Raw genomic sequence first — 14,292 nt, 5'->3', positions numbered from 1 at the left:
TGCCTGGCATGGGTGGCATCCCTCCCCCTCCGCCCCTCCTGCCTGGCATGGCAGGAGATCATATAGAAGCCGTGGTGGCCTCCCAGTTCAGCTGCCCTCTTGGCTCAGGAAGGCCTCCCCACAAGACAGTGAAGACGCCAACATTGAGAATGAAGAAGCTGAACTGGCAGAAGCTGCCTTCCAATGTGGTCAGAGGTGGGTGCTTCTGGCATGAAGTCACTGCTGCTTTAGGGATGACCCAGGGGAAAAAACACTATCATTGACTTTGCCAGATGTGGTTGACTCCATCTGGATACAGAACTTCCCTGATTTCCATTACATCTGACCTGGAGAGCTCCAATAAATAAAAGTAGCATGAAACTAATAATATAATATATAATCACTCTCACTAAATCAGTAGTTTGGAATAGCTTGTTTATAACTAAAATACTTTAAAATTAAAAGAAGGGGGAGGGATGGGAATATTTCCCTAATCCACCAAAACATGTTTTAGGCTTGAGTTCTCAACAGACTCCGATCTGGGTTCCACAGACTTTCATTCCCCAGTTCATCTATACTTGTATCTGGGTATGTTGAAGTCATGAGTAAGAGTGCAGGGAAGGATCCCATCACAGTCCAGGAAGGACACTGAAAGAATTGGAGAGCCGTGAGAATCATTGACTTGTCTCTTGATTTTTGGATTACATTACCCTCTCCTAGTGGAGCCAAAGAGGAGGAAGAAATATGAGAAGAAGCCAGGACAGGCAACGTCAGCTTTGTCCTAGACAAGCAAGGCATCCACTGCGTGGAGGTTAGCATAGGTGAAGTCTAAATAAGGTGCTTTTTTTTAGTCACAGGAACAGTTAATTGTTGGGATTATTTCAGTGGAGACTTCTACAGGCACATTTGGGTGATTTTTTTTTTTTTTTAAGAAATATTTTTAGGAAGGTCCAGTGGGAATTAATTCGAGCAGTTCTGTAGCCAGCATTATACAGGGAGGCTCCACTGCAAAGTGAAAAAGTGGAGGAAAGCTACAGTCAGAAATGTCCGGGTTGTGGCCAATCCCTCACCTAGCATACAAGGAAGCAAAAATAACATCACACATGGGACTAGAAAAGAAATGTCCGAGGTCCTTCTCATGCTGATACAGTTTGCCTACTGTGGAGGAGAATGCGTTTGTGTAGGGGAGGGATGGGGCTGTGTGACTTCTGTGTGCCCAGTGCTGCATCCCCTTACCAGCACATCTTGGGAGAAAGCTCTAGGTTTAATTACTCTTCAGGCCCTTTGGATCCTGCCTGTGGAACTTGCCCCCTCTCAATAATTAGCATCAGTCCAGGGCTAATACATCTCTTCTTATTTCATTCATGTTCTGCGGAGTGTCTCTTCTAGCAACTCGCATTGCCCCTAAAAGCAAGAGCTTTCAGCTGTCTCTGTAGCCAGCCTGAACACCTTCTCTTTTTTCAGAAAGTCACTCGATGTGGGCTTCAGTGAGCAGCAGCAGTGAGGAAACTATAGAGCCCAACTACACAAGCATAGAGCAGCTGTTCTGCTTTCCACAACCGACCCCCAAGGAGAAAACGGCCGCACCAGTGAAGGCAGAACCAAAAGAGGTGAGGAGATGCCTCTCATTCTTTCACATAAAGATCACTGCAGACAGCTCATCTAATACGAGATATCTTCTTTTTCTTTAATGAAGATCACATTTTTGGACTCCAAGAAAAGTCTCAATTTGAACATATTTTTGAAGCAATTTAAATGGTAAGATATGGCCAATTTTCGTGAAAGTTAAAAAGGCTTTGAGCAGGTTTATTATAGCTTCTGGAAGGTCCTCAGGAAGTCTGTTCTAGCCAATATGCTTTGGTGGTCTGTGTTACTGAAACATCTGAACATTTCCCAGCTTGTCCTATACTGTCTTTAAAATATTGGGTTTAGGGGTTTCATTGTATTTTTACCTCCAACATCCCTGTAAGTTTGAAAATGTGTTACATATACCTCCATGTTACAGATAAAGCTGTTGCACAAACTCTTAGTGTGACAGGCTGAGAGACGTCTCTGGAGGTCAACTGCTTCTCAAAACAGGGCCAATGGAGAAGTTGCTTTTTTCTTTAAGTTAATCAAATGCCCAAAGAGAGTCATTTGAGCTGCAGGATTGATCTCTGGCCTTGAGTCATTTGCCCAGGGCCAGAAACAAAATTTGGGGCATAGCAGGGATCCAGGTCCTGATTCTCGAGTTAATCACAGGAATGTATCTTTCCTTTTGGATTATTGCAGCTCTCACGAGGGAAAGCACAGAGCGCTTGCACAGCTACGTGGTCTGTAGCATGTGATTGTGGAAGAAGGGTCTCTGGGTGATGGCTAACTCTGCTGCTTCTCCTTGCAGCTCCAACGAAGAGGTGGCTGCCATGGTCCAGAACGGGGATCGGACCAAGTTTGACGTTGAGGTTCTGAAGCAGCTGCTGAAGCTGCTGCCTGAAAAGCATGAGGTCAGGATTTCAAATGGTACCCTTAGTTCACAGAGCTGAACACACAGTGCAGTCCTGCAGTCTTGATTCTTTATTTCTCATTAGATAGAAAACCTGAAGGCCTTCAAAGAAGAGAAATCAAAGCTTGCAAATGCAGATCAGTTTTATCTTCTCCTCCTTCAGATTCCCAGGTAAGGGTGTTGGTCTGTAACTTCAGACAATCTTTCTGGGTTTACCTCTGGGAAGTTTCTGTTTCTTAATATGAGCCTCACAGACAGATACTGATGGATGTAGCTGGTGGATCCCTCTTTCCACCGTAGAACCATCTCTTCCCTGTTACCCTTAAATGAAGGGCTGTTGCTGCTCCAGCACCTCTTCTCCCTCTGAAGTAGCAAAAGCTGGCCCAGACCCAGGGAGACCTGGCCAAGGAAGCCACGTACCGTACTGAAAGGCGGTGCCAAATGCAGTGCCAAAAGGGGGGAACCCCTGTCTCACACAGTGCTCAGTCTGCTCTTTGCTGATCACAGTGCATCGTAGAAACGACATCCCCACTGGTCCCCAAGGCGAGCGGCAGCCACTCGCCTCCCTCCACAAGCCACAGACATCTGTTTTGATGTGGATGGGGTTGACAGCGATGTTGTGGGGTTTCCAGACTTAGTGGTGATGTGGGAAGGGGGCTGCTGTGCTGGTCAAGATCCCAGTGCCTTTCAGCTTAGAATCAATCTGCATCCTTAGCTACCAGCTGCGCATCGAATGCATGCTGCTCTGTGAAGAGACCACCGTCGTGCTGGACATGATTCAGCCGAAAGCTGAAGCCATCCGGAGAGCCTGCGAAGGTAAATGATCTGGCCTTGTTTCTGGATCTTATTTATGATGGGAAGCTTTAAACCCCTCCCAAAACTCACCTTGAGCTCTGCCATGATACTACCCAGCTCCCCAAAAACTCCCCTGCCATCCATTCACTGGTTCACTGTGGAATACAGGATGCAGCTTTAGGTATGTCCACTGACAGTCAAAGCCTTTAATAGGACCAGAGATCATTTTCCCTCAGCCCTCTTTTTCTGCAGCAGATGTATTCTCCTGAAACACTTTCAACAGTGAAGCATTGGGAGCTCATCAGCCCTTTCAGAGGAGCTGAATTTAGACAGCAGAGCTGGCCCCGTTACAGCTAATTCATCCAACATTATTTGCCACGTTAAGACCTTCACACAGCAATTTTCTCTGCTGCCAGAAAAGCACACCCCAAACTTCCCCGGGAAAGTAGTGATGCTTTAGTTGTTCCCTGCCTACAAATGGAACCAGAAGAAAAAGTTTGTTATTTTGGGCTGTAAATGGCTGATGCTCCAATTCTGTGAGTACGTGGAGAGATTATGCCATAAGTTTTGGCTTCCTGTGGCAGAAACCTCAGGTCCCACTCCACTGAGAGCAGGATGCTCTTCTTGGCACTAAGTGCCGCGTGTCCTACAGAACTCGCTCCCCCAACTCCTGCCAGGGGTTTCTCCAGTGGACACTAGAGCTGCCTGATGGGATAAATCAAAACATCCCCCAAAAAGTGTCTTCCCAGCAGCCCAGTTGTCCTTTTGGAGCTGACCTGCCTCAAAGCTGAGTGCTTCAGAAGGCACACCACTGCAGCACCCTGTGTTTAAGAGCAAGGACAGGGACTGTACCCTTCATGCCCTGATAATCACCTCCACCATGCGAGACCAAGAACAGGGCGAGCGTGTCTGGTTTTAACAGCTGGCAGATAATCGCAGGGCTGTCAGAACCAGCTTCGCTGCACAGCTGAACGGAGTCTGCAAGATTAAAATTGCAGCTCGGTTATCCTCGCCCACACGAGGGTAAATCAGGGCACTTCCAAGGAAGGCAGCAAGTTGATGGCTGTTAGTGAGGAAGGTCCAACTCCAGGTTATTTTCCATTAGGAATGAGAGACCAGATGGAAAGAAAGAAAGAAAACGTTAACAAAAACTTCTACAATTCATGGAACTGGATCTATGTAGAATCAGTTTCTCTGCGGGTTGGGCCATTGGGCTGCAAACCTGAAAAATCAGATTTGGTTTGGTGAAATTCAGAATCTCAGTTTCAGTGCAGTTTAGGAAGTTTTCTGGTGTACCAGAGGCTTTGTTTAAAAGCCCTTTATGTTTTTCAGATCTTTTGAACAGTCATCGTCTGCCGCTCTTTTGTCAACTGATTCTCAAAGTTGGAAACTTTCTGAATTACGTAAGCACTTATTTTGTCTTGTCCTCCCCTGAGTCATTACAGCATGTGGATGATCTCCTTTAGGACTGTAATTTGGATGGACACAAGAATTACATCTGCTTTCTTTCTGTCTTGTAGGGAAGTCACACGGGTGATGCCGATGGGTTTAAAATCAGCACCTTGCTCAAACTAACAGAAACCAAAGCAAACCAAACCCGCATTACGCTGCTCCACCATATTCTGGAGGTACCACTGCCAAGTCCTGGGTGATAGGGAAGTGGGAGGATTTTATCATGGGCGAACATTTCTCCTACTCTACTTTCAGTTATTGTTCTGCTTTCCTTCAGCATCTTTCCCCACAATGACCGGAACTTCCTTTTTCATATTCGTGCAATCAGCTGCAAACCACAGAGTGCATGGCTACCAAAGCCATCTGGCTGGTCTGTAGCTATTCAGCCCTTCTGCCTTTCCATGGGCTCTCCCTTTTCCACCAGACTATGCATAAGCTTTTCATGCTCCCCTCCACCCCTCTGGCTTTCTTATTCTCTGCATTGCAGGGTTTTTTTTCTTTTTTCTCGTTGCTCTACTCTGCCACCTTCATTCATCCAGGTCCCTTCATTCCAGTCATGCATGTTCAAGCCCCACTTTAGCTAGCAGTAGCTCCAGCAACCACAGCCATGAAAGTCAGTCAGTCATGCAACTAAGATTCATGCCCTTTTGGTACCCTCCTGGGACCGTAGAACGTGTCAGACTGCATCAAGCCACAGTCCTGCCTCCTCCCCGTGGCCAAGAGTAGGTGTCTCAGAAGAGGGTAGAAGAGCTCAGCAGCAGGTCAGCTTTGCTTTGAGCTCTGACTGTTTCTCAACAGTCAGCCCTCTTGTACGTTTTTAAATCCTGGGAGCAATGCCTTCCCTCTCTGAACATGCCGTCCTGTTTTGAATGCAGCTTGGCTGTGTGAGGCAAAGCAAACTACAGAAGGGGAGCAGCAGCAGGATATGGCGCTGTCATCCTTCCCGAGCACTTCTGCCCGTGTCTTTTCCCCGCAGCTTCTCCTCTCAGTGACTGCCACACGGCGATTAACTCTTATTTCTTTCTTCTGCTTTAGGAAGTAGAAAACAGCCACACGGACCTGCTGGAACTGCCAAAGGATCTTGACTATGTTTCAAAAGCAGCAGGGTAAAATTGTGTGTCACTTCCTTTGAATTAAAAACAAAAATAAATCCCATACGCATCAACAGTGTATCAGAAATTAGGACACACACAGCTGGTATAGCACATTAACAAGATGGCATCTTATTTCGTTTTAACCGAAAGATTTGTTTGATGAATGTTGAAACTCCTTAATATGTAATAGTTCTATTACAGCTGGCAACACTTAGGGCTGAGATTTGCTGAGCATTCAGTTAATGCTGCCTCCCAGGCCCTTCCAAAATCTGCATTGCCTTTGTGGTAACAGGAGCTTCTGAAGGCCAGGTACCCAGAATCGTTTGTGAAGTACCTTCAACCAGGGGAAGTGAGATGATGCCGAGCTCTGAGCGTGGAGAACAGCCCTTTCAATGGGTGGACATTTCTGGGGGGCATTCATCTACTCAATGCACAGTTGTAGGTAGAGCTGGTAGCATTTTCATAAGCGCTGTGGAGGGTGGCTGCTTCCTATGAGCTCGGACTGTATGGAGAGTTCAGAGCTCAAGTTTCAGTTCAGTGAAGCGGTGGCCAACGGAGGGACAACCAGACCACAAGCTCAGACTTGTTCAGTCTTGGGTCAGCGCAAGATGCTGGAGTCTCAACTAATGGGGGGGGTTCTGTGTGATTTCAGGATTAATCTTGATATTATACGCACGGAGTCCAGCACCAATTTAAAGAAGTTGCTGGAGCTTCAGCGAAAGGTCTTATCGTCAAACGACAGTGTGAAACAGCAGTATGAGAAACCTATCCAGGTCAGTAATGGAGCTCCCTTGTATCTCCCCCGCTACACACACAGAGGCAGTGCATGGCACATACGCAGCTGAGGAGGCTTATGAGAGGGTGGAAAATATTGCTTCAGGACATGCTCTCAGATTTGGAAATAGGCTGTGACACCACACAACCCATCGGTGTTCATTTGCCACCTCCACCCCAAAGCTAGATACCCAAGGCCTCTGCCCCAGCTGCTGTCCCCGCTCTGCTGTGTGACTCCTCACTTTGAGTGAAGATGCCACCCTCTGGATCACCAGAGGAAACCCCGTCTCTTGGGATTAAGCTTTGCATTGAGCTTTCTGTGTCTTGCTCAAGCCACCCCTGTAAACTGGTGATAGCACAGTCACCAGGAGCAAAGATCATCCTCCCACCCCATAAGCTCTGCTGGAGGTACATGCCGGTGCTTCAGAGCCCTGCTCAAAGCTCTTAGGTTGTTTTTTGTTTAAGTGCACTTGGCTCACTGTCCTCTGGATGGTGTTTTACTGTGTCTATTAAATGCATTTCAGGATAGCATTGATGCCTCCAGAAAGCTGGAAGAAGAATTTGAAAACATTGAAAGGAAGAGAGAAGAACTTGCAAATTATCTTTGTGAAGACCCAAGCAAATTGTCCCTAGAGGACATATTCAGCACCATGAAGACCTTCAGAGACCTCTTCATCCGAGCCCTGAAGGTTGGCGTTGGTGCACATGACGCTGAGCATCCCTAGCACTGGTGCCTGCCTCTGCTCCGACAGATGGGGTGGGATGGGCAACCGAGTTTACTGGTGGGGAAGATGCTGGTTACAGCCCCATCCTTTCAGCTCTTGGCATGAGGTCACCTGGAGAAGGGGTGTCTGATCCCCACTGCACTGCATCCTCGTGTAGTGCTGGTGCCCCTGGCCTGGCCCAGACTGAGGATTTGGGATTTCAGCGCAGCCTTAGCTGCAGAATCACAAAGATGCTGTGGAGTCAAGTCTACAAGTTTTAGAGAAACGGGCTGATAAAACTTCAGCCTTCACTCCAGCCTCACGAAAAGGCTCAGAAAGGGGATGCATAGTAGAAAACCCACCACTCTGAAGGAAATTGTGGCTTCCGTACCTTCCACTTTTGCCTCAGCTAAAGGTCAGGCAGAAGGTCTGCACACTGGTAGGGAGCTGTGCTGGGCAGAGCACTGCTGCCACCTCCTACTGGGATGTGGCAGAGTCCTGGCTAAGCCAGTGGTGTCCCTGTCACCCTCTTGGCCAGACAGCCCTTCCTCCCCATACCCATTTTATTTATTGCACAGGATAAGGACAGAATTTCTCTTCCTCCTTTGCAACCATCTGCAGATCATCTTTCTCTTCATTGACTTTCCTAGCAGACATTTAGCCAATCTTCTTATGTCCCTGTTACCTCACTGCAGGAAAACAAGGACAGAAAGGAGCAAGCTGCCAAAGCAGAGAAGAGGAAGAAACAGCTGGAGGAGGAAGAGGGGAAGAGACAGAAGGGAGAAAATGGAAAAGTCAGTGAGTATCTGAAAGCGCTTCAAAAAAAAGAGATGTGGACTTGTGATCTCAAATTGTCTGGGACAGCTGACAGGAGCTCTTTTCTGGTCCTGCTTTAATGGATAGTGATAATTTATTTTGTGGGTTTCCAGGTGCTGGCTGACTAAAGGCTTTTATGTGTCTTACAGCCATAGCTAAGAACTAACTTTACACAGTTGCTGCTGGGCAGAGGAGTTAATTTTAGGTTTGCTGACTGAACAGCAGAAAAAAAAAGAATAAAATTGAAACATTTCAGTTAACTTTTTCAGTTTCTAAACATAACTTCTAAATCCCAAATCTAACAAGAAACATTTGACTTCTCCCCCTGGCAAAGTCCCCATGTAAGCTTGAGTAGTCTCTCTTTACCAGAGACCATTTATGTCCCAAAAGTCTTGCAGATAACTTAAATCTGCCTTTATCTGGATGGAAATAAAAGGCAGAACTGAAAAGTAAAATTGGCAGATGCTGAGAGGAAAAAAAATCAAGATAATTTTCTCTACATTACCCCCCTCCCCCGCAGTAAGAAAAAAAAAAAGACCCCCACCAATTCGGATGGCAAACAGGAGGTGTTGCAAGGTCTTGGTACAACCAGGCACAAGGATGGGCAGAGCTAGTGCCATTGGTGCCAGCCTCTAGCCCCCAGGCTTTTGGGTGGACCCTTTGGCTTCAGCCAGGACACGCTGGCGCAGGGCACAGAGCACGGGCTGCCCGCAGGTGGGCATCACTGCCTTGCTTTTGCCCAGTGGTTGCTTGTACCAGGAGAGCAGTACCTACCCCAAGCAATAGCATCACTGCAAAGTGTCCTCCTGCCCCATCTCACGGGCAGACTCAACACCCGTCTCTCTCTATCCCAGTTAAGAAAGGGGTGGTGAAGCAGGAGGAGGTGTGTGTCATCGACGCTCTGCTGGCCGACATAAGGAAAGGGTTCACGCTGAGAAAGACAAAGAACAGACACGAGCCGGATGCACTTCCTAAAACCTCACCTGCGGAGAGCCTGGAAGAGAGCCAGTCTGGTAAGGACACAGACCCAGCTGTACCTGCAGCTATTCATTCCCATCTGCCCCTCAGCCTGAGCCAAGCTCACACACAAGAAGCCTTCACATTTTTCATTTCAGGCATTTTATTTAAGGATGCTCTGCAGCTACTGCTGTGTGGAAGAGAAATAGAGAGCCCAGAGCTGTTGCCAGCCAGGTCTGCCCTGAAATGAGCAGCAGTTTGGTGCAGTATGGCCTTGCACCCGCACTGATAAACCCTCCGAGAAGCACGGCCCATGGGCCAGCCACAGAACCAGGCTGGTGGTGTCATCCCCAAACAAGTCCGTGCTGTCAAGTCCCAGTAGCACAGCTTGTCGCTGCCTTTGAGACTGCTGCTCCCTCTCTTAGTCTACATTTGGGAGTCTAAAGCAGCCCTTAAAAACAGATTAGAAAACTCTATCTGCAGAAGGACCCATATCCTTTAGGTGCTTTTTAGGTGACAGCCCATGGATTAAGCTTTTCTTTGGTCTCTTTACCTTGGTGTCAGTGCATATTAGATAAGTTGAAGGATGTTGGCCCACCACAGAGCGTGACTCGTGCACTCTGGCTCTCCTAACCCTGCTTTGCAAGGGCAGGATTAGGCTGGCTGATGGGCAGTTTTGGAGTCCTCATGCAGCAAGCCAGCAGTCCCACCTGGTTCAGGACCTTGAGGACGGGTTCCGTCTTCCTGCCATAGGCTTTCATGCACCCTTGCGAGTCCGAGGGCTTTCATGGAAATGAGCTGGTTGGCAGCAAAGACACATAAACTGAAAAACAGAGCAGGGCTTTGCTGAGCTGGAGCCTTGTAGTCCAACTGAGGTGACCACAGGGGGTATAAAGAGGGGAGGGATAGAGAGGATAAAGTGGTGCTGCCTCTGCATGGCTGCTTTAGGGCCAGTGCACCCTCCACAGGCAGCTGCTTGCTTGTAACCTCTCCAGTGGCAGAAACACCTTGGTTGATCCCAGATAAAGCTCTGCAGGTGTGGCTGATCACGTGTTTTCTGTTTAAAGGAAAGAGCATTAAGGATCCACAAGCAGCAGGAAAGCAGATTGGTAAGAGCAAACAAAACAACGATGGTCATCCCTCAGAAAGCACTCCCCCTGCAACCACTGCCCTGATGGAGATGGGTGGAGATGTTACCAATGCCTCAGCTTCAGACCAAACATTACCTAAAAACAATGCTGGAGGAAATTTGCCACCAGAGTCCCAGATGGAAAGCCCTTTGGTAAGCTTGGTGGAAGCGGACGGGGCCAGTCAGCCCATGCCGGGTGCCGGGATGGAGCAGGGAGACAGCTGGGCAAGCCCCCAGCTGAGCATGAAGAGTGGCTCCATTGCCTTCTCTGCTGATAACATAGGCACAGGAATAAGGTTTGTGAGCAGCAGTTCAGGCACTGCTCTGAGAGGCCAACTCAACGGGTCCATCTCAGAAGGCCAGGACAATGAACACCCAGTTGATGGTTCGGAGAGCTACAGGCTGCCACAGGAGCCAGAAACCCAGCCGAGCGAGACTGGAGTTGACCCTGGCAGTGCTCAGTCTGCTCCCTGCGATGAGGCTCATCATGCAGAGTCAAAAGAGATGGCGAAGGAAAATGAAGACCCTGGTACAGACTCACTGTTGGACACCTCTCAAGAGAAGTCCTTCTCAGAGGAGCCAGCCACTGACTCCTCTTGTTCAGCGACGCTCCCCCCGGGACAAACTCTCACTGACAGGGAAAAGCAGAGACCATCTGGGAAACGGAGGAAGAAGAAGAGGCACAGCAAAAGCTACTCAGGTAGCCTATTTTATATATAGCTCTCGGGGACTGACTGAAACTGGGGAGGCTTCCTCGTGTATTTGTATATATCTGTTCCTCCCCACTTCGAGGTCCAATGCCCCCTGCCCCTAGAGCCTCGCTGTTTCATGGAGCTGTTATTTTTTTTTAAACCTAAAAGAGATTTTGAAAGAAAAACACAAGCATTATTCATTCCCTTGACATTTATAAGTAGTTTATAAAGGGGTAATGATGAATCAATAATTTAAAAGCCCATTACACATATGCAGTAAAGATGGCAATAAGCACATCTGTCAAGTCTGCTAAAGACAGCTACAAGGCACGGTTATGTGCAAACAAGAGCCCCATTAGACTCCAGAGCAGTGATTAAGAGCAGTTAATACTGGGTACTTAATCAGCAATCACCCCCCTCTCAACTACTTATAAACACCTAAAACCAGCAACATCAGCGATGCCGTGGGGTGGTTTGGTTTTTCCTCTCCTAAGCCTCATCACAAGAGCCCTTTGCCTGCAGTGACTGGAAAAGCTGCCCTGCCCCAGGGGTACTTCAGGTGCCTCCTGAACATCAGGCCTTCGAGCCATCACTGCAGGGAGAGGGGAGGAAGCCAACAATTAAAAAGGAGCATCGTGCTGATGCTGGTGCAAAGAGTTGTGGCCAAATCGGTCCCTTGCGCTGGGCTGCCCCACTGGTGCCAGCAGAGGCGTGGAGCCGCCCAGGTCTCATGGTGAGCATCCGCAGCCGGTCCCAAACCTGGGAAGTGTGTCCAAGTCCCTCAGACTCTGCTGAGCTGAAGCCACCCTTGGGTGCATACATTAACACCGAACTAGAAGTGACTCATATGGAAGACACATGGGTCAGCCTTTAGAAAGTTGCAATATACTGTTGAAAGACTTTTCGGCAAGATCCTGGGGTGAATAAAATGGGCAGAAAAGTGGTGGAAGTCTGCCTTTATCAATGGTGTTTCATGTTTGTCCTTACAAGGAAGGTGGAGGAGTAAGGAAAGGAAAGGAATACCCACTGCTGAGAAAGATGGCATGCGTTGAGCATCTACCTCTTACCCTTATAATGCCAGCATGCCCTGGGGCTGTAGTTATTTATTTCTAAACATGCCACTTGCCCCTAGTGAAAAAACAAGCCACAAACCAGAAGTGGTTTCCCAGAGCAGTGGTTCCCAAACTTGCTTCCCAGGAGGCAGCAGGAGGAGCTGCAGCAAGGGGGGCACCCCATGCTCCCAGCTGTGGCAATGCTTTCCCAGTGTCTGAAATTATTTCTGGCTTAAGGAACTGACACCCTAAAAGCCGCAGGGCTCCCTGGGCATCCAGGCATGGAACCTTAGGAACCTCTCTGCTATTAGACAATGTTTTCATCATAAAAAGTTCCCTGTTGTTACCTTTGCCTTGCCATGATCAGATATACTTAGTGTCTCTCTTTTGTTTAAAAGCAGAGGTTGAGGCTGACACTGGAGATAATAAAACAAAAAAGGGTTGTGTGGTACAATGAGGTATGTAAACTCACAAAGGTGTTTCTGTGTGAACTAACCACAGCGTTGGGACTTTACAGACCTAATCAGTATTCAGCATATCAGCTAAGCTTTTTGTCTTTGTGTCTAATCACAAATACATGTAAATAAATCTGTTACTCTGATTTTTACTCTCCAGGGTGTTGATCTTGTGTTGAGCGAAGTCAGTGCTGATCTCCCCTCGACACAGTGTCAGAACCCACGTCTGTCCTCTGTGTCAGTAGCCAAACTGCCTTTCCCTGTGAATAATTAAAAGTCATTATTCTAACCAAGTGAATCCAGCTTCATGTGATAAACAAAGCCCTTGCTTTGATCCCATTATTTTCTTAAGAACTCTAACAATGCAATTTCAGTGCCTGCCTCCTGTGAAGAACAATGTTTGCTTTGCTTATGGGTAGCCACTTCCTATAGCACTGTTTAAATATAGGTATCTGGAAAAGAGAGTAAGGTATCTGGAAAAGAGAGTAAAACATTCAGCCTGGGCAGAAGTAGTAGCTGGGGCAAGATACCAGCTCCAACTCAAAGCCAAATTCAGTTCCAGAGTTGCGCACGAAGGAGTCCGTTGGAGCAAACAGACCGTGCACACCTCCTACGTGCATTCATGCAGCTTTCTGGGATGGGGGCAAGGAGGTGTCAGTTAGCTTTTGTCCCCCCCCAAAAAATAATACAGGTAAACCCAATTTCTAGCAAAACGGTATACCGTTTCCTGCATCCTTCATTGATGCTGGCAGCATACAGTTGCCCCTCAAAAGAAAACTTAAGTTAAGTTAAACCACGACAAGTTTCTTCAGGATGAGACTTCCATTTGCAAAAATCTACCTGTTTTTACACAAGTGGAAAGAAAAGCAAGAAAAAAAAGCTATTGAAACACCCACTGCACTGAAATTGCATAGTTATGTGTTGTCCTGTCCATGCTGATGAGCATCTCCTATGAACTGAATCAATAATGTCAAATCTCTCACTGTCTTATTTCTTGAAAGGAATGTATCTATTCTCCAGCATCCCCAGTGCCTGGGGCTGGGAGCCTTGCTCCCACACAGCCCAGCAGCCCTGGCCCCTTCCCGGCCTCTGGGGTGGCAGAAGATGAGTTTGTGCAGGATTTCCATACGGGGTTGCTTTTGTTCCGGTACCTGAAGCATCATTTCTTGCAAGAGAAAAGATTTAAATTAGGTAGTTACAATCCTGACTACTCCTGCCCTCTTCTTGGCCCTTTCCATGCCATACCACAGGTTTACATTAAGTGGAAAAAGGAAGTAGCTCTGTTGGTTTAAAAATCCTAAGAAAGATTTGCAGCAAGAACATAAAACAATATAAGTGAGGCACAGGTAAGAAATATGTCAGGGGCAGTGATCGAGCTGCACAGGGAGGGCAGCTGAAACCATGAGTTAAACATAACACAGATTATGTATGCTTTAAGCACAGGGATTCCAGCATGTCAACGTAAAAACAGTTGTATTTGAAAAAAAACAGAGACACAGGCAGCTTTGAATCCTCCTTAGAAGATGTAGGAAAGCAGCATAGAGGAATGCATGGGCAAACGGTACTTTTATGAAGTGACAGTCAAGCAGGGGTTTCAGTGCATCCCTGAAACGCAGCTCCTGGCACAGCCGCATCGCACTGGCAGTGCCCAGCCGTGCTTTGGTGCTGGGAGGGCAGAGACAAGCTGCACTTGAAACCTGCAGTTCCCTTTTTCCTCTCCTTGCATCTTGATGTCACTTGGAAACGTTAGAGGAAACAAAAATCCCTTTGCTCCTCTCAATGTCCAGCCGCAGCTCTCCTTCACTCAAACGCAGCTCAGGTCCGTCTCTCTTGATATGACAGACTCAGCAAGCCTACAGTGCTCCCCATCAATGTTTTTTCCTAGGTTGTACCACCTCTCTTTTACTTTTT

The 14,292-nt window shown here is 47.6% G+C and overlaps 1 protein-coding gene across 1 annotated transcript; it reads left to right on the top strand.

The window, feature by feature from the left end:
• Nucleotides 1-8: 8 nt before the first annotated feature.
• LOC104510892 (inverted formin-2-like) lies at nucleotides 9-12,383 on the top strand. The gene is made up of 15 exons (XM_010153286.1): nucleotides 9-195; nucleotides 1,444-1,589; nucleotides 1,676-1,737; nucleotides 2,360-2,462; nucleotides 2,547-2,632; nucleotides 3,177-3,277; nucleotides 4,589-4,659; nucleotides 4,777-4,884; nucleotides 5,744-5,814; nucleotides 6,455-6,575; nucleotides 7,101-7,265; nucleotides 7,976-8,078; nucleotides 8,951-9,109; nucleotides 10,121-10,882; nucleotides 12,325-12,383. Exons 1-15 carry the CDS (start codon nucleotides 9-11, stop codon nucleotides 12,381-12,383), a joined length of 2,304 nt encoding a protein of 767 aa, XP_010151588.1.
• The last annotated feature ends 1,909 nt before the right edge of the window (nucleotides 12,384-14,292 follow it).

Source organism: Eurypyga helias, unplaced genomic scaffold, assembly GCF_000690775.1.
Source record: "Eurypyga helias isolate BGI_N326 unplaced genomic scaffold, ASM69077v1 scaffold33916, whole genome shotgun sequence".
Taxonomy (NCBI): Eukaryota; Metazoa; Chordata; class Aves; order Eurypygiformes; family Eurypygidae; genus Eurypyga; species Eurypyga helias.
This window is presented reverse-complemented; position numbering and strand designations above follow the sequence as displayed.

Coding starts and splice junctions, on each gene's coding strand:
- LOC104510892 (XM_010153286.1), top strand. CDS start 9: ATGGGTGGCATCCCTCCCCCTCCGCCCCTCCTGCCTGGCATGGCAGGA. Junction 196..1,443: donor GCCTTCCAATGTGGTCAGAG/GTGGGTGCTTCT, acceptor CTCTTTTTTCAG/AAAGTCACTCGATGTGGGCT. Junction 6,576..7,100: donor AGTATGAGAAACCTATCCAG/GTCAGTAATGGA, acceptor AATGCATTTCAG/GATAGCATTGATGCCTCCAG.